The sequence below is a fragment of the Halichoerus grypus genome, chromosome 6, assembly GCF_964656455.1.
Source record: "Halichoerus grypus chromosome 6, mHalGry1.hap1.1, whole genome shotgun sequence".
NCBI classification, from domain to species: domain Eukaryota; kingdom Metazoa; phylum Chordata; class Mammalia; order Carnivora; family Phocidae; genus Halichoerus; species Halichoerus grypus.
Genome location: NC_135717.1, coordinates 36551824 through 36576952, shown reverse-complemented (window position 1 = coordinate 36576952; position 25129 = coordinate 36551824). Strand labels below are relative to the sequence as shown.

At 51.8% G+C, this 25129-nt stretch overlaps 2 protein-coding genes across 6 annotated transcripts; one reads left to right on the top strand and one right to left on the bottom strand.

Annotated features, from left to right (window-relative positions):
• The first annotated feature begins 236 nt into the window (after positions 1 to 236).
• Positions 237 to 13030, top strand: ALG1 (ALG1 chitobiosyldiphosphodolichol beta-mannosyltransferase). Its single transcript, XM_036091570.2, has 13 exons — positions 237 to 469; positions 1392 to 1469; positions 1588 to 1691; positions 3297 to 3445; positions 4886 to 4975; positions 5300 to 5410; positions 5833 to 5954; positions 6123 to 6161; positions 6485 to 6544; positions 7381 to 7491; positions 8897 to 9011; positions 9889 to 9964; positions 11272 to 13030. Exons 1-13 carry the CDS (start codon positions 262 to 264, stop codon positions 11401 to 11403), a joined length of 1395 nt encoding a protein of 464 aa, XP_035947463.1. The 5' UTR covers positions 237 to 261; the 3' UTR covers positions 11404 to 13030.
• Positions 9917 to 23345, bottom strand: EEF2KMT (eukaryotic elongation factor 2 lysine methyltransferase). 5 transcript variants are annotated; one of them, XM_036091613.2, is made up of 9 exons: positions 23217 to 23345; positions 20898 to 20960; positions 18889 to 18969; positions 17377 to 17478; positions 15180 to 15313; positions 14802 to 15097; positions 13293 to 13442; positions 10294 to 10357; positions 9917 to 10048 (listed from the first exon to the last, which is right to left on the bottom strand). In XM_036091613.2, exons 1-8 carry the CDS (start codon positions 23310 to 23312, stop codon positions 10299 to 10301), a joined length of 981 nt encoding a protein of 326 aa, XP_035947506.1. In that variant the 5' UTR covers positions 23313 to 23345; the 3' UTR covers positions 9917 to 10048; positions 10294 to 10298. The 5 variants fall into 5 exon arrangements, with proteins under 5 accessions (XP_035947506.1, XP_035947501.1, XP_077930992.1 ...); XM_036091608.2 differs by having other exon boundaries at positions 9958 to 10357; XM_078074866.1 differs by lacking the exons at positions 9917 to 10048; positions 10294 to 10357 and adding an exon at positions 11387 to 11508.
• Positions 23346 to 25129: the final 1784 nt, after the last annotated feature.

Here is a 25129-nt window from a genome sequence, read left to right as displayed (position 1 = left end):
AAACTGTTTCACTGTATTTTGAAATTATCTTAGAATTTTGAGAAAAATTGTTCCTAGATCCTCACATGGTAAAAACTTTACCTTAATATCACTAATTTTTGGCCCGCAAGGGCTCCTCCGGAGTTCCACGGGCCGCCAGGTAGGGCACCACTTCCCCACTTCCCTTCTGTCCGCCCACCTCCTCCGAGGCTGTGCCTGGGGCTGCGCACTGCGTAGTCGGCCCGGGGAGGGCGGTCACGTGACTGCGGTCGGCCCGCCAAGATGGCGGCCTCCTGCGTGGCCCTGCTGGCGGTGGCCGCATTGCTGCTGTTGCTGCTGCTGGTCTCGTGGAAGCGCTGGCGGCAGGGGCGCGGGAAGTGGCACGTGATCATCGTGGTGTTGGGGGACGTGGGCCGCAGCCCCCGCATGCAGTACCACGCGCTGTCGTTTGTCGAGAGCGGCTTCTCTGTGACCCTTCTGGGCTTCTGCAGTAAGTGCCCGGGGGACTGGGAGGGAGGCTGCGCTCTCAGCCTTTAACCCGCGGCTTTGACCAGCCCAGGGGAGCTGGGGCGGGGACGTCCCTTTCCTCCCTCCTACCTCTGGCAGCTCTCTGAGATTGGACGCCCTCGGTAGTGGCCCAGACGGCCAGGTTTCTGCCCAGCCTTTGGTGGATGGGTCTCTAGGAACAGCCAGAGTTAATGGAGTGCCTGCCATATGTCAGGACTGTGCTAAATTAAGTGAACTCATTTCATAGTCTCACATAATCCTCCTAGTGAATGGAAAGACGGAGTGGAACCCAGGTGTGTGTGACTCCAGGGCAAGTGATGATGACCATACTTCCTTGTGGCTACCTTTGTCAGGCTGTGTCTCAGAGGACTTGTCTCCTCTCCATTCCACACCCTCAGTGCAGAAGTCTGCAGGCAGATGTTTCATTTGTGCTGCGTGTCCAGCTTTTACTCTCAGTGTGCAGACGCAGGGGTGTCTGCTCCTTCATCTTCCTCCAGGATGACATCTTTAGAGGGTACCTCAACCGTGTATCAGGGAAAAGGAGGGAGTAGCACTGGTTGCCTTTGGCCCCTGTTTAGAACGTGTCATCAGAGGATAGAGTGGAGTGGAACTTCCTAGGGGTCTGCCTATGGTGGGATAATTCCACCAATTGGGGAGTCTAAATTATCTGGAGTGCCTACTATGTGCCAGACATTGTGTTAAGTAAATAAAGGTAGATAAGATTCAGGCCCTCCCTCTGTGGAGAGAATCTGGACAAGAAGTGTCCTCATGCTCTGTTCTGGCTATGGAGGAACAGAGAGAAAAGTCTTATTTTCCAAAACATTCTTCTCTATTCAGCCCGAGCTGGTGGATCATCTGACTTTATATTTCCCTGTCCACTGCATTAAAGGAGACATTCTTTTCAGACTCCAGACCCTATGAGGAGCTCTTGCAGAACAACAGAATTCAGATTGTGAGTTTGACAGAACTTCAGAAACTTCCAGGTAGGATGCAGTGAACTCCAGATTCCTTTGAATCTCTGTGTGTGTTGGGCGGGTGCGGTGGGGATTTACACATTGCCAAGAATTCCTTTGGGAGTAACAGCTGTTTTTTGACTTGTAGTTGGGCCCTACATTTTCCAATATGGAGTCAAAGTTGTATTTCAGTCCGTGCACTTGCTGTGGAAGTTGATATGCAGGGAGCCAGCAGCCTACATCTTTCTCCAGGTAAACATCAGCCTTGTGTTATTCTATGAGAACCACTGTTAAGTTTCCTTTACTTCCCAGCCTTTTAAAATGTGCAAATTGTGGGGCGCCTGGGTGGCTCAGTCGGTTGAGTGTCTGCCTTCAGCTTGTGTCATGATCTCAGGGTCCTGGGATCGAGCCCCACATGGAGCTCCCTGCTCAGCAGGGAGCCTGCTTCTCCCTCTCCCTCTGCCTGCCACTCCCCGGCTTGTGCTTCTGTGTCAGATAAATAAATAAAATCCTTGAAAAAAAATAAAATGTGCAAATTGGTGAATAAATTGCATATTTGTGTGTGCATAGACTTACGAAAACATGAGTAGGAGCTTATGGTATATGCCTTGTATTTATGGTACTCATTCATTCTGTTTTTCTATGTCATTAAAGAGAGTCTTATGCTGTACTTGTTACTTACCTAAATGTCTGTATTAATTCATCCAATTCCTTGCAAGGTAAGAAGTAGGTTCTTGTATTACCTACATTTTAGAGATGAAGAACCTAGACCCAGAGAGATTCTGTAAATAGCCCATCGTCACACAGCTAGGAAATACTGGAGTTAGGATTTGAACCAGGTAGTCAGTCTGGTTCTGGAATTAGGCTCTCAGACTCTCCTGTTTGCTGCTTTTTAATATATAAAAACATCTCTTAATTAGCTGTACTGTATTACAATATATGATATACTCTAATGTATTTATTTTGTTTCATTTTAACAGACGTTCAGATACTTCCAGATTTTTTACTTTTACAAATAGCACAGTAAAGAGCATCAGTGAACATAGGTTTTTTTGCAGTTTCTTCGTGGGGTAAATTTCTGTGCTTGATCAGAGTTCATGCACTTTTTAAACTCTCTTTTTTTTTTTTTAAGTAGGCTTCATGGCCAACATGGGGCTTGAACTCAGGACCGCGAGATTAAGAGTCATATGCTCTGGGGCGCCTGGGTGGCTCAGTCAGTTAAGCATCTGACTTTTGCTCAGGTCATGATATTGGGGTCCTGGGATTGAGCCCCGTGTTGGGCTCCCTGCTCAGTGGGGGGTCTGCTTGTCCCTCTCCTGCCCCTCCCTCCCACTTGTGCGCATGCTCTCTCTCTTTCTCTGTCTCTCAGATAAATAATAAAATCTTAAAAAAAAAAAAAAGATTCACATACTCTATTGACTTTACTAGTCAGGTGCTCCAGAGTTCAAGCACTTTTAAAATGTTGTGGTGTGTTACTGGATAGTCCTAGAATAAGGTTGGGCCAATTTATCCCCCAACCAATGGGGATGCCTCTTCTCCCATGTCCTTACCACCACTAGCTATTGTTAGGTGTTTTAGAGTTCGCATTCCGATAGGTGAAAAATGTACCTCTTTGGCCATTTTTTATCTCCTTGATTATTGGTGGTCTTGGACTTTTCAGGTTGGCCAATTTTATTTCCTTTATGAGTTTTTATACCTTTTTTGGTGAGGAAGAGGGTCTTTCTTCTGCTTATTAATTACCAAGAGCTTTGTAAAGATAATTGACTCTTTGCCATGTATGTTGCAACTGTTTTCACTCAGTTTATTGTTGACCGTGGTCTGGGTTTCCTTCTCTTCATTCAAGTATCTCTTTCCCAGAACCCCCCGGGCCTGCCTGCCATTGCTGTCTGCTGGCTTGTGGGCTGCCTCTGTGGGAGCAAGCTCGTCATTGACTGGCACAACTATGGCTACTCCATTATGGGTCTAGTGCATGGCCCCAGCCACTGCCTTGTCGTGCTGGCCAAGTGGTGAGTGTCTGGGAAGAGGGTGCACACACCGTCCCTGAGCTGGGTAGGAAGAAGGGCCAGTGCAGAGGCCTGGTGAAGCTGGTCCCCCGTGTGTTCAGTGGGGTAAGGGCAAGGCTGGGGAATTAGGCTGACTCTGGTTACAAGTGATAGAAACAGGCCTAAGGCAAGGAAGACGTTTGTTGGTCCCTGAAACTGCAAAGTCCAGAGACATGGCTGACTTTGAGCTCAAAAAGGTGTCGTCAGGACCCACTCTCATTTCTCTCACCGCAGTCCGTCCTGGAGGTGTTGCTTGTGCTGCGGAGCTCCCCTGGTGCTCATCCCCACCCTGACAGGCTCACTGCGAGAAAGGGAGCCTCTCTCATTGGCTCGTGCTCATCTGCCAGGCTCTGACATCCCACTGTACCCCTATGTCTCAGTCTTAGGGGAAGTGTTCCACTGTCAGACCTGCGGTCCCAGGTGCACCCAGACCAGATCCCCAAATAAAAACCGGGTGTGCTGTTGGAGGATGGGGACACAGGCCACAGTCTGCTGCAACCAGTGAGACAGGGAGAGGGAAGAAGGGCCTGTGGGAGCAGGTTGGACGCGGAGCAGGAAGAGTCGTGTTCTGAGCCCGAGCGGGCACCATCTGCCGCCTTCCCCCGATGGGTCATTCACTGAGGGTTCTAATAGCTGTGGCAGCAGCAGCAGGCGATCATTGAGTACTTGCTGCATGCCAGGCCAGGCCCTTTATCCCATTCAGTTTACGCTGCCCCTGGTGAGGATGTCCTGTGGTCACTCTCCTTTTACAAGCCAGGAAACCGAGGTCGAGCACCATTTTGCTGCTTGCCACACAGCTAATAAGCGTGAGGACCACAATTCAGTCCCCGGCTGTCCAGCTCTCACGCCTTCTCTGCATCCTGAGTGAGGAACAGGCTGTGCACCTGTACCGCTCTACACCAGTGGCATTCAGCAGCCTTGAGTGCTCCTTCCGCTTTCTCGTCCTCTTTCACTTCTGCCCTGGGATCAGGGCTCAGGTCTCCATTGGGAGCGAATCTATTGCTAACACCTCTCTAATGTTTTTAAAATCATTCCTTGGTAACCCACAAGCCTCAGCCCCACAGCCTTTGCAGCAAGAGCACAGTGTGGCTAAGATACAATAAAGAGGCTTTTATTATATTTCTTCTTTTGGTGGCAAGAGAGCCTGGATTTTCCCTTTTGTAGAGATAAGGTTTCTAACTGTATTTATGCTGAAAAGCGATATGACTTAAAGAAAGGTGTAAAGGAAATAGTAGTACAGATGGAACTAAGTGCAGACTCTGGGAAGGTGCCTCACCAGCAACTCGATTTGGGAGACCCCAGCTCTGTGCTCTTCTGTATCAGAAGGTGTCAAGTCGTGTGGGGTGGTGGCAGTGTAGTGGTGGGGCCTGGGGCTCCTGGCTGAATGGTGATATGTCTTTTCAGGTATGAGAAACTCTGCGGGCGCCTGTCCCACCTGAACTTGTGTGTGACCAACTCGATGCGGGAAGATCTGGCAGAGAACTGGGGCATCAAGTAGGGGCCTGGGGAGGCGAGGGGTCCCAGTATGGTTGGTCCCAGCTGCGGTCCCTGCTGTGTCATGTTGGCAAGGCGTCCAGAAATGCCCAGGGGTCTGGGAGATGGTTACCTGGGAAGCCAAGGGAAGAGGAGACCAGTAGCCCATGTGGTTTTGGACTTAGAACATGTCTCTGTGCTTCCCCAAGTAATTCTGAAGCTTCTTATTGTTCTTGTCTAAGACTTGGATCCTCCGAATGCCCTTATTTTTTGGATCCCCCTGAATCTTGTATTCCTTAGGTCTTTCTCTGGCTCTCTCTAGAGCCCCCTGTGATCTCATTGCAGAGCCGTGACTGTCTATGACAAGCCAGCATCTTTCTTTAAAGAGACACCCTTGGACCTGCAACACCAGCTGTTCATGAAGCTGGGCCGCACCTACTCTGCATTTAAGGCCCGGTAGGTCTCCCATCTTCAGCCTTTATCTGCCTTCTCTTGTGCTTCCTGTGCTCCCGCCTCTCCCCCATATCCTCGCAGCTGTTCCGTCTCTCCCCTGGCTCCTCACTGCTGTCGTGGCCTCTCTCATCTTCTGGCTGCAGACCTGGGAATCCTCTAGTCCAGGGGTTGGCGAACCATGACCACAGGCCTGCCACCTGTTTTGGTAAATGAAGTTCTGTGGTACTGCAGCACGCTCATCCGTTTGTGCATGGTCCATGGCTGCTTTTGTACGGCAACAGCAGAGCTGAGTGTTGGATGGTGGTTCTGACTTGGGACCTTTGGGAGCCTGCGGGCCTCACTCCTCACTCTGGCAGAAGATGGCCATCCTGGGGCCCGAGGCCTTGCTCTGTGGCATCTCATGGGCTCTGTTTCTGTTCCTTCAGCTCAGAACCCCTGGACCCAGCAACAGAGAGGTCGGCCTTCACAGAGCAGGATGCTCAGAGTGGGGTGGTGACGCATCTTCGTGGGCGGCCAGCCCTGTTGGTCAGCAGCACCAGCTGGACAGGTCTCAGGACCCTTCTGGGCCCTTGGGGCTTGTGTGAGCATCTGGCTGAGCCTGCGCCCCATGTGTATTTGACGACACTTGGGCCCAGATGAGAGAGGGGAGGGTCTTGAGCTGGGAGGGGAGGCATCTAGAAACCAGCCAATGACACTTAGGTCTCTTTTCTTACAGAGGATGAAGACTTCTCCATCTTGCTGGCAGCATTAGAAAGTAGGTGTGTGGCTGTGATCAGCAGCTTGTCAGGGGCTGTTGAGCTGTGAGGTGCTCAGCTGGCCTTGCGTGGTGTCCTCTGCAGCATGTTCCTGCCCCCAGGGCCACTGAGTGGGTCAGCCTAAGGACATGGGTGGTGGAGGTGGCGGCTCCGCATCCCCATTGGGTCACTGAGTGACCAGGCCCTAGATCTGAAATGCCACCTCTGGGAGAGTGATCTTGTGGATGGGAGAGGCTCCCTCCCTGCCACCATCCCGTCCCCCAACCCCCACTCACCTGATTAGATAATAATCCTGGTTATCATTTAATTTTTTTAAACATAGAGTTTGAACAGCTGATCCTAGATGGAGAGAGCCTTCCTTCTCTGGTCTGTGTGATAACAGGTATTGCCAGGGATCTTCCATGTTCCCATATGAAATGGGGGCAGTTGGGGGCGGGGTGCAGAAGGCATCTGCCTGTATTGTGTGCCTTCCCCACACCAGGCGTGTGATGTTGGTTGTCTTGTCAATCCTGACCACAGCTCTCTGATGTAGGGTTTTCTGCACTAGCTTGACAGAGGAGGAAACTGAGGCTCAGAGGGGCCTGACAGCAGGGTGTGGCTTCTAGTTGAATCTTGGATAGCATGGCCTCACAGATACTGAGTTTTACATGTGTGCAGTGGTTTCCAGGCATCCTTTTTTTTTTTTTTTTAAATGAAAGAGTCCACTTTAAACTAAAGAGCTCAACATAAAATTGCTTCCAGAGTAGCCCAGTGCAGAGAGAGAGCAGCAGAGAGCTGTGGTTAGAGCAGAGTCCCAGGCGAGCTGCCCCACCCTGTATGCTCCCCTCCTCCTGGCCAGAGCTCCCAGGGGCAGCTGGGAGCCCACTGTACACACCGTGCCACCTGGGGCATCAGGCAAGACACAGGCCAGTCTGGCTGAGAAGTTGTATCCAGTTGGCACTCTGGTGCCTGCCCAGAGTTTATGCTGGCCACCTTCCCAGCCTGAGGCCCCCTGGATGCAGGTTGCTGGGGGCGGGGCGTGGGGGTGGGGGGAGAAGGGCCATGGCCTCAGCAGTCAGGGTGCATTCCCCTGGGGTTCTGCAAGGGGCCAGATGGGGACCGGATCACAGCTGCAGAGTGTGGGCCTTCTGCTCACACCTGTGCAGGGTTCTGAGGCTTGAGGCTGTGGGATGGAGCCAGAGATGGGCCCAGTGCAGTGACTCAGATTTTCTCTGCAAGGCAAAGGGCCTCTGAAAGAGTATTACAGCGGCCTCATCAGCCAGAAGTGTTTCCACCACATCCAGGTCTGTACTCCGTGGCTGGAGGCTGAGGACTACCCTCTGCTTCTAGGTAAGGGCATCCAGCAGGGAGAGAGCTGGGGTTTAAAAGGGAATATTCTAGGATAGGGCAGGGACAGAGTTTTTCTGAAAAGGGCCAGATAGTAAATGTTTTATCTGCTTCTATTGCATAGTCTTTGTTTTTATAATCCTTTACAAATTAAAAGCCATTCTTAGCTCCAGGGCCAAACACCACAGGCCTCAGGCTGGATTGGGCCCTGCTTAGGGACTACATGGGGCCAGGAGATGCCACCTGCCAGGAACCTGTCGGAGGAGCTCTTGGCTGAGCTCCAGGAGACCAGGCTGCTTCCTGATGTGCCGGCATCTCCCGCCTGCTGGGCCCCAGACCTGTGTGTCAGGGTTCTGTCCTCTCAGCCTCTGAGCCCTCCATTCAGTCCTACTCTTCCATCTGGGCAGAAGGGCTGGGCCTGGCTTTGGGTTGGGGTTCCCTGTTCCCCAAGTCTGGCAGGGCAGTGGCTTGGGAGGTACAGAAATAATGCGTTAAACAGCATCAACTCCCCTAGATCTCTCCATCTTCCTCCATCTTCCTCTCTCCGGAGGGGCATGCTGGCCTAGTGCTGGCGAATCTCTAAGGCCTCATCCTCCAGTGAGCAGTCTCGAGTGGAAAGCCTTGGGTTGGCAGGAATTTCCAGCCAGTATTTATGCGAAGTTGTTTATTTGGCTTTATTTTCACAATGACAGCTGCTTTTCTGTTGGGTCTGCTATGGGTTTTTCCCCCTAATTATTGTGGTAAAACACCATTACAGTACAAATTTGCTATTTTAACTATTTTTCCATTTTTATTTTTATTTATTTATTTATTTAAAGATTTTATTTATTTGTTTGACAGAGAGAGACACAGCGAGAGAGGGAACACAAGCAAGGGGAGTGGGAGAGAGAGAAGCAGGCTCCCCGCTTAGCAGGGAGCCCGATGTGAGGCTCGATCCCAGGACCCTGGGATCGTGACCTGAGCCGAAGGCAGATGCTTAACGACTGAGCCACCCAGGCGCCCCTATTTTTCCATTTTTAAGTATACATACAACTCAGTAGCATTAATTACATGCACAGTGTTGTACAATCATCACCACTGTCTATTTCCAAAACGCAGAAACTCTGAACCCCTGAAGCAATAGCTGCTACAGGTTCTTTTAAAATATATCGTGGTTAAGTAGACAAAGGGAGTCTGTTTGAATAAAACTATCCGTGATGGGCAGGTCGTTTTCAAACAGGGACGAGTGGCCAGGAGTGGTGGTTGGGGAGCTCTTCTGTGTGTCTGCCCTTCTCCAGGCTGCTTGGCCAACTCAGCCAGTTGTATGTGGGGCTGGGGGCTTTCCCTTCCCGATCCACAGTCCTTTCAGGATTTGTGTTCAAGGGGCATGGGCCAGCGCTCTGACTGCCCCCCTCACCCGACCCTGCAGGGTCGGCAGACCTGGGTGTGTGCCTGCACAAGTCCTCCAGCGGCCTGGACCTGCCCATGAAGGTGGTGGACATGTTCGGGTGCTGTCTGCCTGTGTGTGCCGTGAACTTCCGGTGGTAGGAGCAGAATCCGAATCTTCCCTGAGTTAGGTTCTCAAATCAGCTGTGGGGGTGGTGGGGGGTTGCCAGCGAGGTCAGAATTGCTCAAGGAATTCCCCCGGAAAATCGTGCAGCATTGCCAGGTGGTCCTCCGGAGTAGGGCCCGTGGGGTTTCTGAGGGTGGGCTGCACCATATTGAAGGAGTGGGCTTCCACTTAGAACTGATGTTGAATAAAAAATATGAGTCTTAAATACTCCACTTAGGCAGCCACTTACCCATACTCATGGATAGAGTGGTGGCTGGAATTGCCTGCACAGCTGACCTGGTTTTATTTCTCTGTCCCTTTTGTCTGGGCTCATGTAGTTGGATTGGAATCAGTTAAATGAGTGTAATTCTCTCTCCACTGTTCTTGGCAAAAATGGGTGTTTGGAGAGGTTCTAGAAATAGTAGCCCCACCACTGGCTCAGGAGCCAGCCTCTGAATGGGAAATACAGGATGTTCGACCCTGAGCTCTGGGCACGTTGGGATTAACTACCTGGTGACCCAGAAAAGTCACCCTTAATGTGCCAAGTCTCCATCCAGTGTGGTTGCTGTTTACCTTGTTTTTCTGCTGTGCAATTAAGAAAAAAATGGAGAGCCCATTGAGCACGTTCTCACGGAAAAGAATATGTAGCAGAAAAGGTCAAAGCGTGTGCTCACTGCACCTCCTTTTCAGAATCAGTTTGGATTTTTAATGTGTATCCATCCCTCCAGGCCTTTCTTTTCTTTTCAGATGCCAAATCTAAGAACAGACTCACTGCAAGCAGACTGACTGTGGGAGGGGTGGAGTGGGAGTCCGGGCGGGCACCGGGGGGTTTCTCCAGGCAGCTCTCAGGTCTGTGGTTCTCTCTGCAGCTTACACGAGCTCGTGAAACATGAAGAAAACGGCCTGGTCTTCGAGGACTCCGAGGAGCTGGCAGCTCAGCTGCAGGTAGCCACGTCTGCCCCCACGCCAGGGTGCTGAGTTCCGCCCCCTGATGCTTTGCTCCTGTGGCTGGGTGGGCCTGTGTTGGGTCTGGGTGAAAGTTGAGGCGGGGAGCAGTGGTCTCAGAGGCTGGGCCTCCATGGGCTTGGTTTGTGTGGTGGGCCCTGACTGTCCTCTGGGTTTGTGGAGCTTACACCACACAGATGATGCTAGAGCTGGTGGACCCTGTGCACTGTCTAGGGAGCAAGCGACTGGTTCTATGGGAGAGTGAGTGAAGGGAGCTTCGTGAAGCAGCCTTGCAAGGGGATGGGTGGGAGTCTTCAAAGGGTACTTACACTTATTACAAAAGATTGTGTTCATCATCATTCTTGGCAGTTGAGACCAGGGACAGCAAACTTTCTGGAAAGGCCCAGATAGAAAATGTTTTCAGCTTTGCCATAGTCTCTGTCAGAAGTACTCAACTCTGGGGCGCCTGGGAGGCTCAGTTGGTTGAGAATCTGCCTTCAGCTCGGGTCATGATCTCAGGGTCCTGGGATTGAGCCCCATGTCGGGCTCTCTGCTCTGCGGGGAGTCTGCTTCTCCCTTTCACTCTCCCTCTGTGCTTTCTCTCTCTCAAATAAGTAAGATCTTAAAAAAAAAAAAAATGTACTCAACTCTGCTATAACATGAAAGTGGCCACAGTCTATGAGTGAAGAGATGTGGCTGTGTTCCAATAAAACTGTACTTGCAAAGACAGGTGGAGGCCGAATTTGGCCCATGGGTTTAGTTTGCAAACACCTGATGTAGTTTAGCAAAGCTGGAAAGAACAGAGACTGCCTAGTTCTAGCACGTGGGCTGAACAGTGGTGGGCAGAGGCTGAGGGTGGGTGCTCCTGGTGGACGGAATAGTGCAGCAGAAGCCAAGGGCTGCTGCAGGGTACGGTATGTGGATGGTATGGATGGAAAACGCTGCAGTCTGGCCGCACTGTCCAGTAGGAGCAGAGTAGGAGATGGAGCGTGGCTGGGACGTGAGGGCTCTCCTCTGCCCCGTGAGGAACAGGCTTGCTGGGTCCGGCATATCGAGTTCAGAATGTGTTTGAGCCAAGCTTGCTGTGGAAGCTGGCCCAGAGCGGGAACTCTGCGGGCTCCAGGACACTGGTAGTGTTCTTGAAATGCAGTGACAGAGGGTTTCAGTAGATCACTGGCCTGACTGCTGGTATTTGGAGGGGGACAGGAATCTAGGCTGCTGGGAAGGAGGAGGGACAGCTTTCGGGTGGGACCTGGGATAGGGGTGGGAAGCAGTGATGAGGTAAGTTCTGGTCTTTATTCTTCTAGATGCTTTTCTCAAAGTTTCCTGATCCTGCTGGCAAACTAAACCAGTTCCGGAAGAACCTCCGGGAGTCAGAGCAGCTTCGTTGGGATGAGAGCTGGAAGCAGATGGTGCTGCCGTTGGTTATGGACACGTGACCCCTTGAGCCAAAGTGAGCGCTCCTGAGCGTGGCCCAGTTCCTCTTAGCCCTGGGCAAACGCTTTAGAACAGTGCCTCCCCGTGGACAGCAGCTGGAAGGACAGCTTTTAATGACCTACAGTTTGTGGCCCAGGAAACTGGTTCAGCCTGGTTTCCTCCCTGGAGGCTCTGAATCTTAGACTCTTCTGACCTGAGTGTTTCTTTCTCCCCACTATATTACTTTCTTGTTATTTGCGTGTGGTATCTTCAATATCTCTTTGACCTGCTTTTGTCTTACGGTGTCTGCCTTTCCCAGCATCTGCCCCATTGTGTCCCTGATATTTTCATTCCTGCCTTGAGGACAGGTCCTGCAGCCTCCTGTGTTGTAACGTGTACAGTGGGCTTGGCTTCGTGAGGGATGTGGGTACAGGCTCGGGGGTGGGGTGGGGAAACATACTTGATACATGTTTTTATTTGCACAAATGAAATGCTTATTTGTGAGCCAAAATTTTCATTTATGATTTATAGAGATTTACTTAAGAACCAGAACTAGTGACAGAAAGGGGCACCCACTTGAATAGTTTATATTTTATTAGAACACAGTTTGCAGTTCCTGATTCTGAATTTAACATTCTTCAAGCATTCAGGTCCAGTGAAAATTTTATCAGCTTTGCTACATGAAAATTCTTTCCAGGATGGTGATTTAATTTTTATGTTAATCTTTAAAAACATTTGTAAACCTACAGCATTAGTTTCAAAATTGCCATGTCTGAGTGCTCTTCATAGGGAAACAGCTTCTGGTTGTGATGAGGCACTGCTTCCCATGGGATCCCAGCCTGGCCTGGAAATACAACATATGTGTCTCAGGATGGTAGGGTTTGGGGACACGACACCACCCTATATAGTGTGGGGCTGCAGGACAGGCTGGAGGGTATATACAGACCACAGACTTTTGGCCCCATCCACACACCTAGAATTAGCCTTCAGGGATGGGACCAAGAATTGAGTTTTTAAATGGCCCATGGCAGCCAGGTTTGCTGCCCCTGCCTTCTGGGCCCTGGAAGGTCACAGACCTGTCTGGATTTCCTGACTACTCAGCTTGGCACCTCTTGGCAAAGGCTGGACATACATCAGAAGGGCTTACATCCTTTTCATAAGCACAGCTGTCTGAAGAGCCCTTGGCAAGGATCATTTTGTTACCAGTTTTTTATGAATGAAAATAATTATAAAAATGAAATATTAAAAGTATTGAAGTGTTGGGGTTCTTGGCTGGCTCATTCGGTGGAACATGCGACTCTTGATCTTGGATTCATGAGTTCAAGTCCCACACTGGGCCTAGAGCTTACTTAAAAATATACACATGTGTGTGTGTATGTGTGTCTATAATCCTGCCACCAAGTACAACTGTTAATTGGTTATGGGCTTTGGGTCACGTCCCAGGTGGGTATTTCTGCCGTAAAGATGAAGATGGGGAGGTGAATGGCGGCCCAGCTTCACCAGCACAGGTGGGATCTGCTCCAGAGCCTGCATCCCACTACTGTGTGGCCAGAACTCATCTACCCTGACACCCACTGGCATCCACCATCCTCTCCTCTCCATTCTACAGACCAGGAAACAGGCCTGAAGGCCCTCAAAACCTGCTCTAAACACACAGTAGGGCTGCTGGTCTCTGACCTCTAGGACTGCTGCATAAACTGCCTCTTCCCCTTCAGAGCACAGCTCCCCGGCCCGGCCTCCTCCACTGACCACCCAAGGGTGGGGTAGTGGGTCGAGGACCCAGCACGTCGTGTGTTCTGGTTTGTTTCAGGGCCCCACTCTTTTGCGTTGCTGATCTCTGCCTCCCTGGAGTCCTGTGTGGGGCCCAGGTAGCCTCGCAGAGACAGCAGCCCCTCCCGGGCCCATGGCTCACCTAGCTCGCTGGTGAACAGCCAGCAGGTCTCCGGGCTGCGGACGGTGAAGGCGATGTAGGCGTCAGGAGCCTGCTGGTCCTTCAGGCAAGCAGAGAGCCTCTGCAGGACTCTGACCAGGGAGACGACAGTTTCTGGGCAATACAGCACATCTGCAATTAAAAATCTCAGGTTACCGAAAGGGGCTCACTCCAGGATTCAGGATCCAGAAAAGAGGGTGCCTGGTTGTCCTGACCTCAGCAGCAGGGCTGGGGCCTGGAAACCAGCAGTTTTATTAGAATCATGCCATTGGACACAAAGAAGATGATGTGGTTAAAAAGGAAAACTTACGAGAGAAAAAAAAAGCTGCTGAAAGACCCTGCAAGAAATGGAAAATATCCAGGACTCACTGGTGTTCCTTTAAAAAAAAAATCGATTCTTTGCCTATGGTCTATTTAGAAGATGCTTAATGAAATAAACCCCAACCAGCTCTCTGTCTCAAGAGTCCTTGCTTCCAGGGGCCTGCTGTTCTGTTAGCTGCACTGGGGGGCAGGGGGGACAAACTTGCTCCCTGTCAGCATGCTTACATGGGAGGGTGCTGCTCAGGCTCTGTGTTCCGGCTACTGTGGGCCTGTGGGTCTCAGGGCTGCGGTCCAGGATCAGGGGCACAGCACTGTCAGCCGGACAGGGGGCTGGGTGAGCTTGGTGGAGGACTCTGCCTTGCACCCGAAGTGGCTAGTCCCCTCCCTCCCTCTTTCATTCCCTCAGAGATGAGATGTGGGGCTCATCTCTGAAAGACATGGGGGCATGGACCTAGGATAGAGACGTGCAGGCAGAGCCCTTGGGGTCAGATGTGCAAACATCAGACAACAGAGCCATGTGCAGAGATAGAAGCAAATGCTCACAGGGGTGGGGGCACTCAGAGCTTATTTCCTGACTCGGACACCACTGTGGTTTGACCCTAGGTCTGGCCCAGGGCTGGGTGTCTGTGATATGCTTAGGAATCAGACATGGTCCTGGGAGAATCATGCTTGTCCCTCGCAGCCCTGAAAAGATAGGGCTGCTGGGGCCATTTCGGCCCCACATCGGAAGACTGGGTGGTGGTGGAGGTGGGGCTGGAGTTCAGCTCCCTTGCTTCACGGCGCTGCTCTGGCCATTTCATTCAGGTTCTAGAGAGGGACATAAAAATCTCTCTACTCAGCTGCAGCCTGGCTAATAGGTTAGACGGCTTTGGTGCCGTGGGGCCTGTTCTCTCCATCTCAGGCTTTGCTGAGAAAAGCTGGGTTCATTTATCTGATGGAACCATTTTAACAGGAGTACATGTGGCCACTGTGTCCAATGGGAGGGCTGTGGCTTTAGGGCATCCAAGAGACATGCCCCTGTGGTTTGATGTCACCCTGAAGGCCCACAACGGCCCTTCTACAAGTCTCATCATTCCTCTCCCAGCAGGGTACACTGTCCCCTTCCCAGAGCTGAGAGCTGGGAGGAGTCACTCCAGTTGCCCTGGGGCGGGGCGGGGCGGGGGACAGTACCTGCTGCTATGATTACGTCCGGCCGGAAGGCAGCCAGCTCAGGGGCTGTCACAACATCCCAGTCCAGCTGGGCCACCGTCACCCTGGGGCTCTCTGCGTCGTGGGCATTATGTCCTGGGTGCCTTTCAGGGGCAGTGGTGTCTGGTTCCAATGAGAGGCCATTGAGAAGGATGTTTCCTCGGAGCTGCTCAAGAACACAGCTGTGACAGTCGCTGAAGACGTACGTGCTGGGACAGCATGTCTTGCAAATGGCCAGGCCCGTGAGGCCAGCTCCACTGCCGAGCTCTAAGACAGTCCTGGGTGGGAGAAGGGGGCCTGTGTCTGAGACCATGCTGGGGAAAACCGGCTTCCCTGCCCTGCCCTGCACCCCGAGGTCACCTGTGAGCAAAGGCGGCCGGGTTCTCTATGGCCCATTCAGCGAGGTAGAGTGCAGCGTCCCACGTGACCAGGCCGGTGGTGCCATGGGAAATGATGGCTGTGCTCTCAGAGAGCGTGACCGAGTCTCCGGAAGGCTGGGCCAAGACAGGGAGAGAATTAATCCCGCTACCAGGAGACAAGGAGCTGATTTTAAAAAGAAAAACATCACAACAGGTGGATGGCTAGATAAGACTGTGGAACATCCTCCCACAGAATGCTACGTGGCAATGGAAAGGAGCAGGTTATCATTGTATGCGCCACCTGGATGGGTCTCGAGGGTGTTAACGCTGCACAAAGAAAGCCAATCTCAGAAGGCCACACATTGTGTGATTCCATCCATCTGACCTTCTCAAAAGGACAGGACTGTGGAGAGGGAGAACAGATCAGTGGCTGCCCAGGGTGGGGTTGGCAGGGGCCCGGGGACACGGGAGGCCTGAGGGAGGTCTTTGTGGTAACGGAGTAGGTCAGTATCTTGATTGAAATGAGGTACACCTACGCAGGCTCGGTGTGTACACTGGTGTCCCGGTTGTAATGCCGTACAAGTTAGGTCCCATGTTTCCAGTGGGGAATCTGGAGAAAGGGCACCTCTCTGTACTGTTTTTGCAATTTCTGTGAATCTGTAATTATTAACAACAACAAAAAGTCACAACTCCCTGGCACCATGAGCTATATGTGGAAAGTCTCAGTGTGTGGGGCCTTCCTCAATTCGACCTGACATTTGGGGCTTGGGAATTCTCTGGTCTTTGAACTTTCCTATTGCCCTCAAAGCAGGTGGTTTGCTGGCAAGGGCTTCATGGAATATGCAGTCCTGAAATGTGTTCTCCAAAGCGGGGCTTCTGAGCATGGCACCTCCAACATGCCGTCACCCGGGGGTGGTTTCTGGCTATCTCTGAGCTCACAAAACTCATATAGGAGACTCCGGTGTCTGGAGTACTGTGAGCAGTCATTTGTTCATTCATTCATCCACACATTTTTCCTGAGCATCTACTACGGTCCTGGGGACTCAGATGTGACAAGATGAAGTCATTCCCTGTTCTTATGGAACTTCCATGCCAATGGGGGATAAAACCATAATAAACAAAGTAATTTCTCAGTTTTTCAGGGCCATGAAGAAAATAAAAAGGCTACATGATAACAGAGACTAGGAGGTCTATTTCAGATAGATTGGTCAGAGACAGCCTCTTTGATGTGTCATGTGACCTGGGATGTGAGTATAAAGGAGAAGTGAGACATGCGAGGTTCTAGGAGGAGAGCATTCCAGGCAGAGCAGGTGCAAAGGCCCTGAGGCAACATTTCAGTTGGTGAGTTCAAGGAAGGCAAAGAATGCCAGGGATCTGGAGCCAGGGAGAGCAGGAGGAACGAGATGAGAAGGAAGGCTGGGGCAGAGCACGCAGGGCATGGCAGGCCACGTGAGAAACTAGGATTTGAATCTGAGTATGAAGGGCAGCCACTGGAAGGTTCTGGGTGGTCGAGTGACATGCTCTGATTTACCTCTCAAATCAAGGGGAGCACTCTGGGGGTTCTGGGAGTGTGGTTTTGAATCTTCCTGAATCCCCACATACAAACAGACAGAGTAGTGAGATATGGACAACATTCAACAAAACTAAGTGAAGCCAAAATATCAACAAGTGGGGGCAAACCACCAATAGACACAAGACTTGTGTGCTCCATGTGTCTGTGTCATGGGGCACATGACAGGCCTGAGGACAGAAGCCCAGTAGCCGAGTGTTCACTGGAAATGCAGGTACCAGCTGTGAACCACGGCCCACGGAGGAGAGAACCTGCTGCTCTAGTCATCGGGGGTGTGAGGGACCAGGAGTGAGGTCTAATGGCAACTAGAAACACTCAGAAATGCTCTCCTGTAACACCCATCCATGAAGTATTTACTGAGGACTGAGCACCAGGTCTCTACTATGCAATTATGTGCATCACCTGACTTAACCCCCAGCCACCCCATAAAAGAGGCACTATAATGTACTGAAATGCTTGGTTTACTGAAGGGGAAACCAAGGCTCAGGGTGGTTAACTGACCTCCTCTAAGACCTCAGAGCTGATGGGTCAGGATGTGCACCCACTTGAGGCTGACTGGAGTCTGAGTTTCAACTCTGTGTGCAGGGGTGGATGTCTGGATTGTGTGGGGACGGTGCCCATCTCCTACCAGCAGATAGCTCCGGTGGCACTGGGTGGGCTCCTCAGCCATCAGGACCTCTGCCAACGCCTCGTACAGCTCATCCAAAGGCTCCGTGTGGACAGCCTCATGCTGGGGGTGGGCAGAGCAAAAGCTTCAGCCAAGACATTTAAGGTGACCCTCATGAACCAAACAAAGGTTCCATGTGTTCACTTTTACTCTGACTTGTTAAAAAGGCTGGAGGATTTTTACCTAGATAGGAGATTTGGGATGGATTGACTTAATACAAGCCACGTGGCATACAAAAAATTCATTTGGTAGGGAAGCTGGAGGGTATCTCAGGTCTAGAAAGGGCAAGGGCGAGGTATAGTCTAGGGCAGCAGAAATGGGACTGCATGAACTGCCATGTGACGGTGACAGAGAGCTTTGCCCTTCCATCATGATGCTGTGGATGCTCAGTTTTAAGTGAGCCCGGGCAAAAGCCACAAGGACGGGCACTCTACATGGTACAGTTGGCTTCATCAATGGGCAAGCCTCTGTCGTGCCCCTCACAGGGGCAGCAGCAGGGCGGCCATGCTTCTGGTGGTTCTGGGGAGACCTGCGGGCCACGACTAGATGCACATGTTGGGGAGAATCAGGTGGGGAGGCAACAGAGAAGCCAGGAATGTTTCACATGCTAAGCTTGGGTGAGACATGGCCCGTGCATTCAGTGGCCGAACACAGCAGGTCTGATGCTGATCACTAAGGAATCACCTCTCTGAGGTCCAGCCTAATGTGAAACCCAGCAAGTTTTTTTTTTTTACTCTTTTTTTTTTTATGTTATGTTAATCACCATACATTACATCATTAGTTTTTGATGTAGTGTTCCATGATTCATTGTTTGCATAGAACACCCAGTGCTCCATGCAGAACGTGCCCTCCTCAATACGCATCACCAGGCTAACCCATCCTCCCACCCCCCTCCCCTCTAGAACCCTCAGTTTGTTTTTCAGAGTCCATTAAAAAAAAAAAAAGAAGAAGAAGAAGAAGATAGCGGGGTGGGGGAAGAATGAAGGGTGGGTTCATTTTTAAAATACATCCTGTATCAGTCAGGAAGAGTCCACATCAGATAGCTCATTAGGGAGAAGAGGGTAAAGGGAGCTAGTTACAAAGGTATTGCAAGACCTAAAACATCCAATAGAGGGCAGTGTGGCAATCCACAGATCAGCAACAGCAGAAGTGGGCTGGAGGGCTAGGGGAGAAAGGTGGGGGGGGGGGAGCTGGGACCACAGAGGAAATGCAGCTGCTGCTGGAGACCTCTTGAAGCACAGAGGGAGAGATACCCTGGCCTCTCTTCCTCCTGCCCCCTCATAGCCTCTGACTGGTCAAACCCAGCTGGGAACAGTTATACAGGGAGGCCCCTGACATATTGGGGTTTGCACAACAGGCAAAGGGCATGGGACAAATCCGAGCTCCAACAGGCAAAGCCAGGCACAGTCCACTTTCGGAGAGCCAGCCAAGTCCCAGGTGCTGTCTGGCTACCAGACAGCGCCCATTACTGACCTTTCTGATGAGCTCCGAGAGAAAGCACCGGGCATACTTCACTGATGGCGGATGCTTCACACACAGAGGATGTTTCACAGTCTGTGACAAAGGACACAATGTGAGTTGCTGGAGAGACCCCGCCGTCAGTCTCCCATGAGCTTCAAGTGAATACAGCGCAACCCCCATTACTGGATCCCTCAGAAAAGATGTGTACAGACACAGGGGTTCTGGGTTCAGGTGACCCTCATGCATCTGAAACAGTAAGTCTTAAGATACAATTCCTTTCCTAAAAAAATTTCTCCACTACGGTGGCACAGGCTGACAGAACATTCTGGGTAGAATATGGAGCACACGGACCCAAGCTAACACCCTGCTACAGACTGAATGTTTGTGTCCCCCCAGTTCATATGTTGAAGTCTAAAACCCAATGTGATGGTATTAGAAGGCAGGGCCTTTGGGAGTGACTAGGTCATGAAGGTGAAGTTCCCATGAATGGGATTATTGCCCTTATAAGAGACCCCAGAGGGCTCCCTCGGCCGTGCCACAGTGAGGACACAGCTGTCTATGAATCAAGAAGTGGGCCCCCCACCAGACACCAAATTTTTGGGAACCTTGATCTTGGCCTTCCCAGCCTCTAGAACTGTGAGAAATAAATTGCTGTTGTTTACAAGTCACCCAGTCAATGGCATTTTGTTATAGCAGCTGGAAAGGGCTATGCCACCCATTCCCAGGGCAGGCAGCATGAACTAGTTTTTAGTGGGGACAACTGTGGGATTGTCCGGCTCTGTGGAAAAGGTGAGAGCCCAAATAATGGGAACAGGCAGACTGGGCACTTGCTCTCCTGGAGCTCACATGCCAGGCTGAGGATGAGTGCTAGGATGGCTGGGACAGAGGAAGATGGGGACTCTGCCTGGGATGTGGTGGAGGGGAAGGTGGCTCTCAGGGGTGACACTTCAGCTGATGTCTAGAGAAACAAAGAGCACGGGGAGTGGGTTCCAGGCAGAGGGGATAGTTTGTGGAGGCTCTGAGGCAGGCATGGCCTGGCATTTTGGGAGGGAGGGCAAGGCAACAGGGGCAGTGAGAGTAGGGGCCAGGTCATGTGGAGGGACATGATTTTTTTACTCAAGGGCAACAAAATACCCACACAACCCTTCAGGGGCTTTCTAGCTGGCTGGTGTTAGGTTTTAGCCTCAGGATGAAAATCAGAGTGGGCTGCTGCATAAGGACCTCAGAATCTCTGAGCTCACAGTCGTAAACGACTGGGATGCCCTGCAAGCCTCCACTAGCCATGGCTGAATCTTTCCTACATGGTGGTCAGACAATCTTGGTTCACCCTCCACACAGGAATTCTTAACCTAGGCTTCTTGGATGGGCTTGGTGGTTGGAGGGCTGTCTATAACTCCCTTGAATTTATATATAAAATGTATTCTTCTGGTCCTCCTTTTTATGGGGGTGGGGTGAGAACAGGAGAGTCTACAGCTTTGGGTTTTCAGAAGGGTTCACGATCCTCAAGAGGGTTCATAGCCAGGATGCAGTGTGATTTCCACTTGATCCACATGGCAGGGTCAGGGTGGGGCAAGGCCAGGCAGAGTGGTGGTCTTACCTCTACCCTTGCTCAGATGTACCTTATAATTCAAACCCTACCTCAGAAAAGCAGGGATATCTACATCTAGAAGAGACACGAGTGGGCAAGACTTGCCTCCTTATTTTTTCCTTAAATGTAAATGTAAAGAAGAAAGTCTTTGAGCAGCTACCAAATGCTAGAAGATGTTCCCATAGCTGTCATCTTGGTTTTCATTGTGGATAGTTTCAAAGACATCTCCCAGATTCCCTCCTCTCATGCAGATTTTTGTATATTCTAATGTCTTCATCTAAGAAAACAACAGAGCCAGAGCTGCCTGAGGTGCTGCTACCCAAATGCAGTGTCTTTCTTTTTAAAGGATACAAGCGCGCCCACTGTGTTTCTGTCACGTCTTCATGGGTGAGTCAGGAGGCTGGTGACGCGACCCAGTGATTCTGATTCTTACCTTCTGCAAAATATTCAGCAGCAGCTCAGGACCTGATGAGTCCCTTAATTTCTCTTCTAGGCTCTATTCAGAGAGAGAGCGGAGGGGAGAGAGAGAGAGAAATCTCAAGGGCATTTTCACAGGAACATTAAACATGCAATAGGACATGTTAGCAAAGTGCTAAGTGATCTCTCCCCAGGGACCTGGGGCCAATTGGAAGGGGAAGCCACAGGCTGGCTGAAACCCTGAACTTGAGAAGTCCTGGGTTACACACCTGGATGAGTCAAAGAAAGAACATCAGAAGACAGACTCTTGGTTTGTGTTAGCCCTGGCTACTTAGGCTCACCTGGGTCACAGAGCAGCTCCGCGGCTGAAATGGCCAACCAGGAATTACGGGAGGAGCCATGACACTGACACCTGATGGGCTCACCTTGGACTTGACATCTTTAAAATGGACATACAGGCCAGGCCAGATTATGCTGTCTTCTCTGACAGAGAACTCCAGCCCAGCAGTGAGGTCAGGCTCTAGAAGTAGGCAGACTGGCCCCGGCTGGTGTGTGATATCAGGCAAATCACTTCATTTCTCCAGAGTGAGTTAGACTCTAAAAGGCCTATAAACCCTGGCCCTTGCCCCTCTCTCTGACCTTATCTGCCACCACCCCTGGCCTCCTTGCCATTCCTCAACTGCAGCAGCCTGTTCTCACTGGCAGGGCCTTCCCACAGCTGGCTGCTTTACTGTTCAGGTTCTGGCTCAAATGTCACCTCTTAGGGGAGGCCTTCCTGACTCCCCTACTTTGATGATACATTTCCCTGTTTTATTGACTTTACGGCCACTGTCATCTCCTGGTGTTTTCTTGCTTATTCATTTACCTGTTTATTCTCTGGCTCTCCCATCCAAGCAGGGCCTCATCTGTAATGTGTACTGCTGATTCCTGGCGCCTGGCTCGTGGAAGGTATTCAGTAAATATTTGGTGATGGAATAAAAATACTAGCTAACACCTACCTCACTTACCACGAGCTAGACACTGCCTGAGGTGCTTCAATCTCCTGTAATTCTGACACCAGCACCATCACTGTATTCCCCATCTAATAAGAAAACTAAGGTATAGGAGAGATGTAGTCACTTGCCCAAGGTCACACGGCTTGTATGGGGGTTGGCCAGGATTCAAAACAGGCAGGCTGGATCCCAGGCCTGAGCTCCCCCCTGCTACACTCTACTTCTTTAGTAATCAAGCAATCTTTCTGGTCAAATGTGAATGGTACTAATAGTACCCCCTGCATGACTGTTGTAGGCCAGTCTAAGTAAGCATTTATCATGGGCCTGGTACAGAGTAAGCACTTATTTCATGTGAATAATTATAGTCGATATTGAATTGGGACCCACTGATGCTATTATGAAGGTTTACATTTTGGGTTAAAAAATTACATATTCCTTTCTGACCGGAAAGATCTCTCAGAATGCTAAATGGGTTAGGTCAATGAGACACAAATGACTAACCACCACCCCTTAAGATGGGGCAGACTTGGGGGGAGGAATATGTACCCAATCTGAGTCATCCCAATGAGCTCACCGCACATGAATTACGAAGGAGGCAGCATCCTTAGAGCCCCTGCATTGGCAGAAGGAAGCTGCTGCCATGGTCATTTGCCTGTGCAGGTCTCCAGGGCAGGGGAGGTGAGACTTCTCTCCTCTCTCTTCTGGCCTGTTTTGTACCTCCCTGTCTCTTCCATCACAGGCATAAGAGCCTCAAACTGCCTCTGAGAGGATTTTGTCCAATGCTGACAGTACAGATGAGAACACCGAGGCCTGGCCGGGGAGGGAGGTGTGGGTGTCTGTGACTTGGTCACTGCGCTCATTGCAATTGGTCTCCCGGTGTCCTGAGGACGTTGACTGTTTAAATGGGCAGCAGCAATGGCTAGAATGACAACTAGCTAAACAAAAAAAGTAATGAAATTTATCGTGAATTGTACCTGACCTAACTCCGAGTGACAAAGGGAGTTAGGAGGAAACCCCGCATTCCTTGAATTCGTGGACTCTGTGTGCAAAGGCAGTCGAGGGCGGGAAGGGCCAGGGGAGGAGGGAGCAGAAGGCCTAGTGCAGGCTGGGCTCCCCAAGCGCGCGCAGGTGTGCCCCCTGCTGCCCGCCGCCAGCCCGCGCGGCCCCCCGCGGAGCCCGGGGGACATGGACCCGACGCGCGGCCGGTTCTTGCGAGGGAGCCGAGAATATCACGTGGCAGGGGGAAGGGGTCGGGCGCCGGAGCCCGCCCCGCCCCCACCCCGCCACAGCCGTCCCTCGCCCGCCCTACCTCCCGCCTGCCCTCCGCGCGCCCCACCGCCCACCTGCCAGGGGAAGGAGCGCAGTGTGCGCGCCGCCAGGAAGCGGCGCTCGAAACTCGGCAGCAGGCTCCCAGCTTCCGCGCTCTCCTCGGGCGCCATGGCGGGGCGGGGCGGGGCCGCGGCGTTGCCCGGGAGACGGGGCGGCAGAGGGGCGGGGCTGAGGCGGTGAGCGGAGGAGGGGGAGGCGGGTTGGGGGCGGGGCCAGGTACGGCTGGGCGTGTGGGAGGCGGGGGCAGGGTTGGCTTGGGGCGGAGCCTGAGACTTGAGGGCGGAGCCAGGGCTTTGGCGCCAAGAGAGGGCAGGCGGGAGGCGCTGGCTCTCTGGTGGCTTCCAGTCAGGCGAAGGGCAGGGTAATCGTTCTCTCTGTTCTCGCGCTTTCACAAGGGTCTTTTTGGCGGGGGCTGAGTGGACGGACGCGTAGCCCCCTCCCTGTTGCGCTCCTGGGAGCGAAGGAGCCTGACTGCCCTCACGCTCCAAGGCTGTGGCCTCAGGCGGGGGGTTGGGGGCCACAGGTCTTCGCCGCCCCTTCAAGTCAAGGTGCGGGTTCGCCGCTCCGGGTGGTTGGGTAGGTGGCGCGGTTAATGGGAGAGGGAACGTAGGTTCTCAGACCTGACCCACCAGGGCGCCACACGATGAGTGCAGGGCTGTGAGGTGCGCCCCCCCGCCAGAATCTTAAACGTTCCCCTGGAGGCCGTGGTGGGGTTTAGTCTCCTCTGTGGTCCGCGTGCTCTCCACAGCGCAGTGCCGCTCCGGGTGGTTGGGTAGGTGGCGCGGTTAATGGGAGAGGGAACGTAGGTTCTCAGACCTGACGACCCACCAGGGCGCCACACGATGAGTGCAGGGCTGTGAGGTGCGCCCCCCCGCCAGAATCTTAAACGTTCCCCTGGAGGCCGTGGTGGGGTTTAGTCCCCTCTGTGGTCCGCGTGCTCTCCACAGCGCAGTGCCCTGTCTGGGCGGCGACCTCAAAACGGGGAGCCATGCGCTGAGGTGCGCTCCAGAGCGGGGAGGGGGCGAGGAGCTTGGCAGGGTCAGCCTGAGGTCACGTCCTCTCCATGACCTCAGCACAAGGCAGGACCCCCCACTCCTCCGTCCTCCGGGTCTGCCCCTAACCCATCCAGTCTTGCCTTCACCAGACACTTATTAAGCACCTACTGCGTGCCCAGTGCTGTCAGGGCATGCAACTGTGAGGGAAACCAGGAGTGGCCCCTGAGGGTCAGGGGCTCGCGCCGCGGAGTAGGCACAGAACTAATTATCGGACAAGTATGTGTAGACGTACATGGCAATACCTGCAGTGCAGGTGAGCTGCCGGAACTAAGGAAGACTTACAGTAGAAGTTTGACCTTGTAGGGAAAGGAATGTGAAAGGAGAGTAAGAGGGCTGCTGGGGGTGGTGGGGATGTGGAAGAAAGGGAAAAAAAAATAATTATTTCCATTAGGCATTATTGTGTCTCGAGTGAAAGGCAGGATAGACAGCAACCCATGGTGCTGCCTCTGGAGTTTGAGCTGTGTTCAAAGTCTAACACGTTTACTTTAGCACATCTCTCATAAACTCCATTTGGAAGAGTCCAGAGCTAATTTGCTAAATATACTTGCAGAAGGTAGATGAGGGGGCAGATTAAATCTTATTACCCCTTTCAGATGAAAAACACTGAGCCCTGCTCAGCTATGAGAACAAGAGAGGAGAATTGATTCTAATTGAATGCATTTATTCTCATATCTGTTGTTCTAACACCAGCACCAAGTGAGCACAGGATCCAACATAAGAATGATTTGTCTTTTATTCCCTCGACACTGTTGATTTAAATAAAGAGGGTAGACTGTGATTATTGCTGTTTTTACACAGAATTAATGGTTTCTGGGTCTGATGTTGTAGAAATCCTCTTAGTCACAATATCCTGAGGTAGAATCATCTGAGAT

Excerpts from the sequence above, each read along its gene's own strand:
- EEF2KMT (XM_036091602.2), bottom strand. The coding sequence starts at position 23,312 with ATGGCGCCCGAGGAGAGCGCGGAAGCTGGGAGCCTGCTGCCGAGTTTC. Across the intron at positions 15,098-15,179 it reads CCGGCCGCCTTTGCTCACAG|GACTGTCTTAGAGCTCGGCA; the intron begins GTGACCTCGGGG and ends TCTCCCACCCAG. Across the intron at positions 13,443-14,801 it reads GGACGTAATCATAGCAGCAG|ATGTGCTGTATTGCCCAGAA; the intron begins GTACTGTCCCCC and ends TTTTAATTGCAG.
- ALG1 (XM_036091570.2), top strand. The coding sequence starts at position 262 with ATGGCGGCCTCCTGCGTGGCCCTGCTGGCGGTGGCCGCATTGCTGCTG. Across the intron at positions 1,692-3,296 it reads CAGCCTACATCTTTCTCCAG|AACCCCCCGGGCCTGCCTGC; the intron begins GTAAACATCAGC and ends TCTCTTTCCCAG. Across the intron at positions 3,446-4,885 it reads CTTGTCGTGCTGGCCAAGTG|GTATGAGAAACTCTGCGGGC; the intron begins GTGAGTGTCTGG and ends ATGTCTTTTCAG.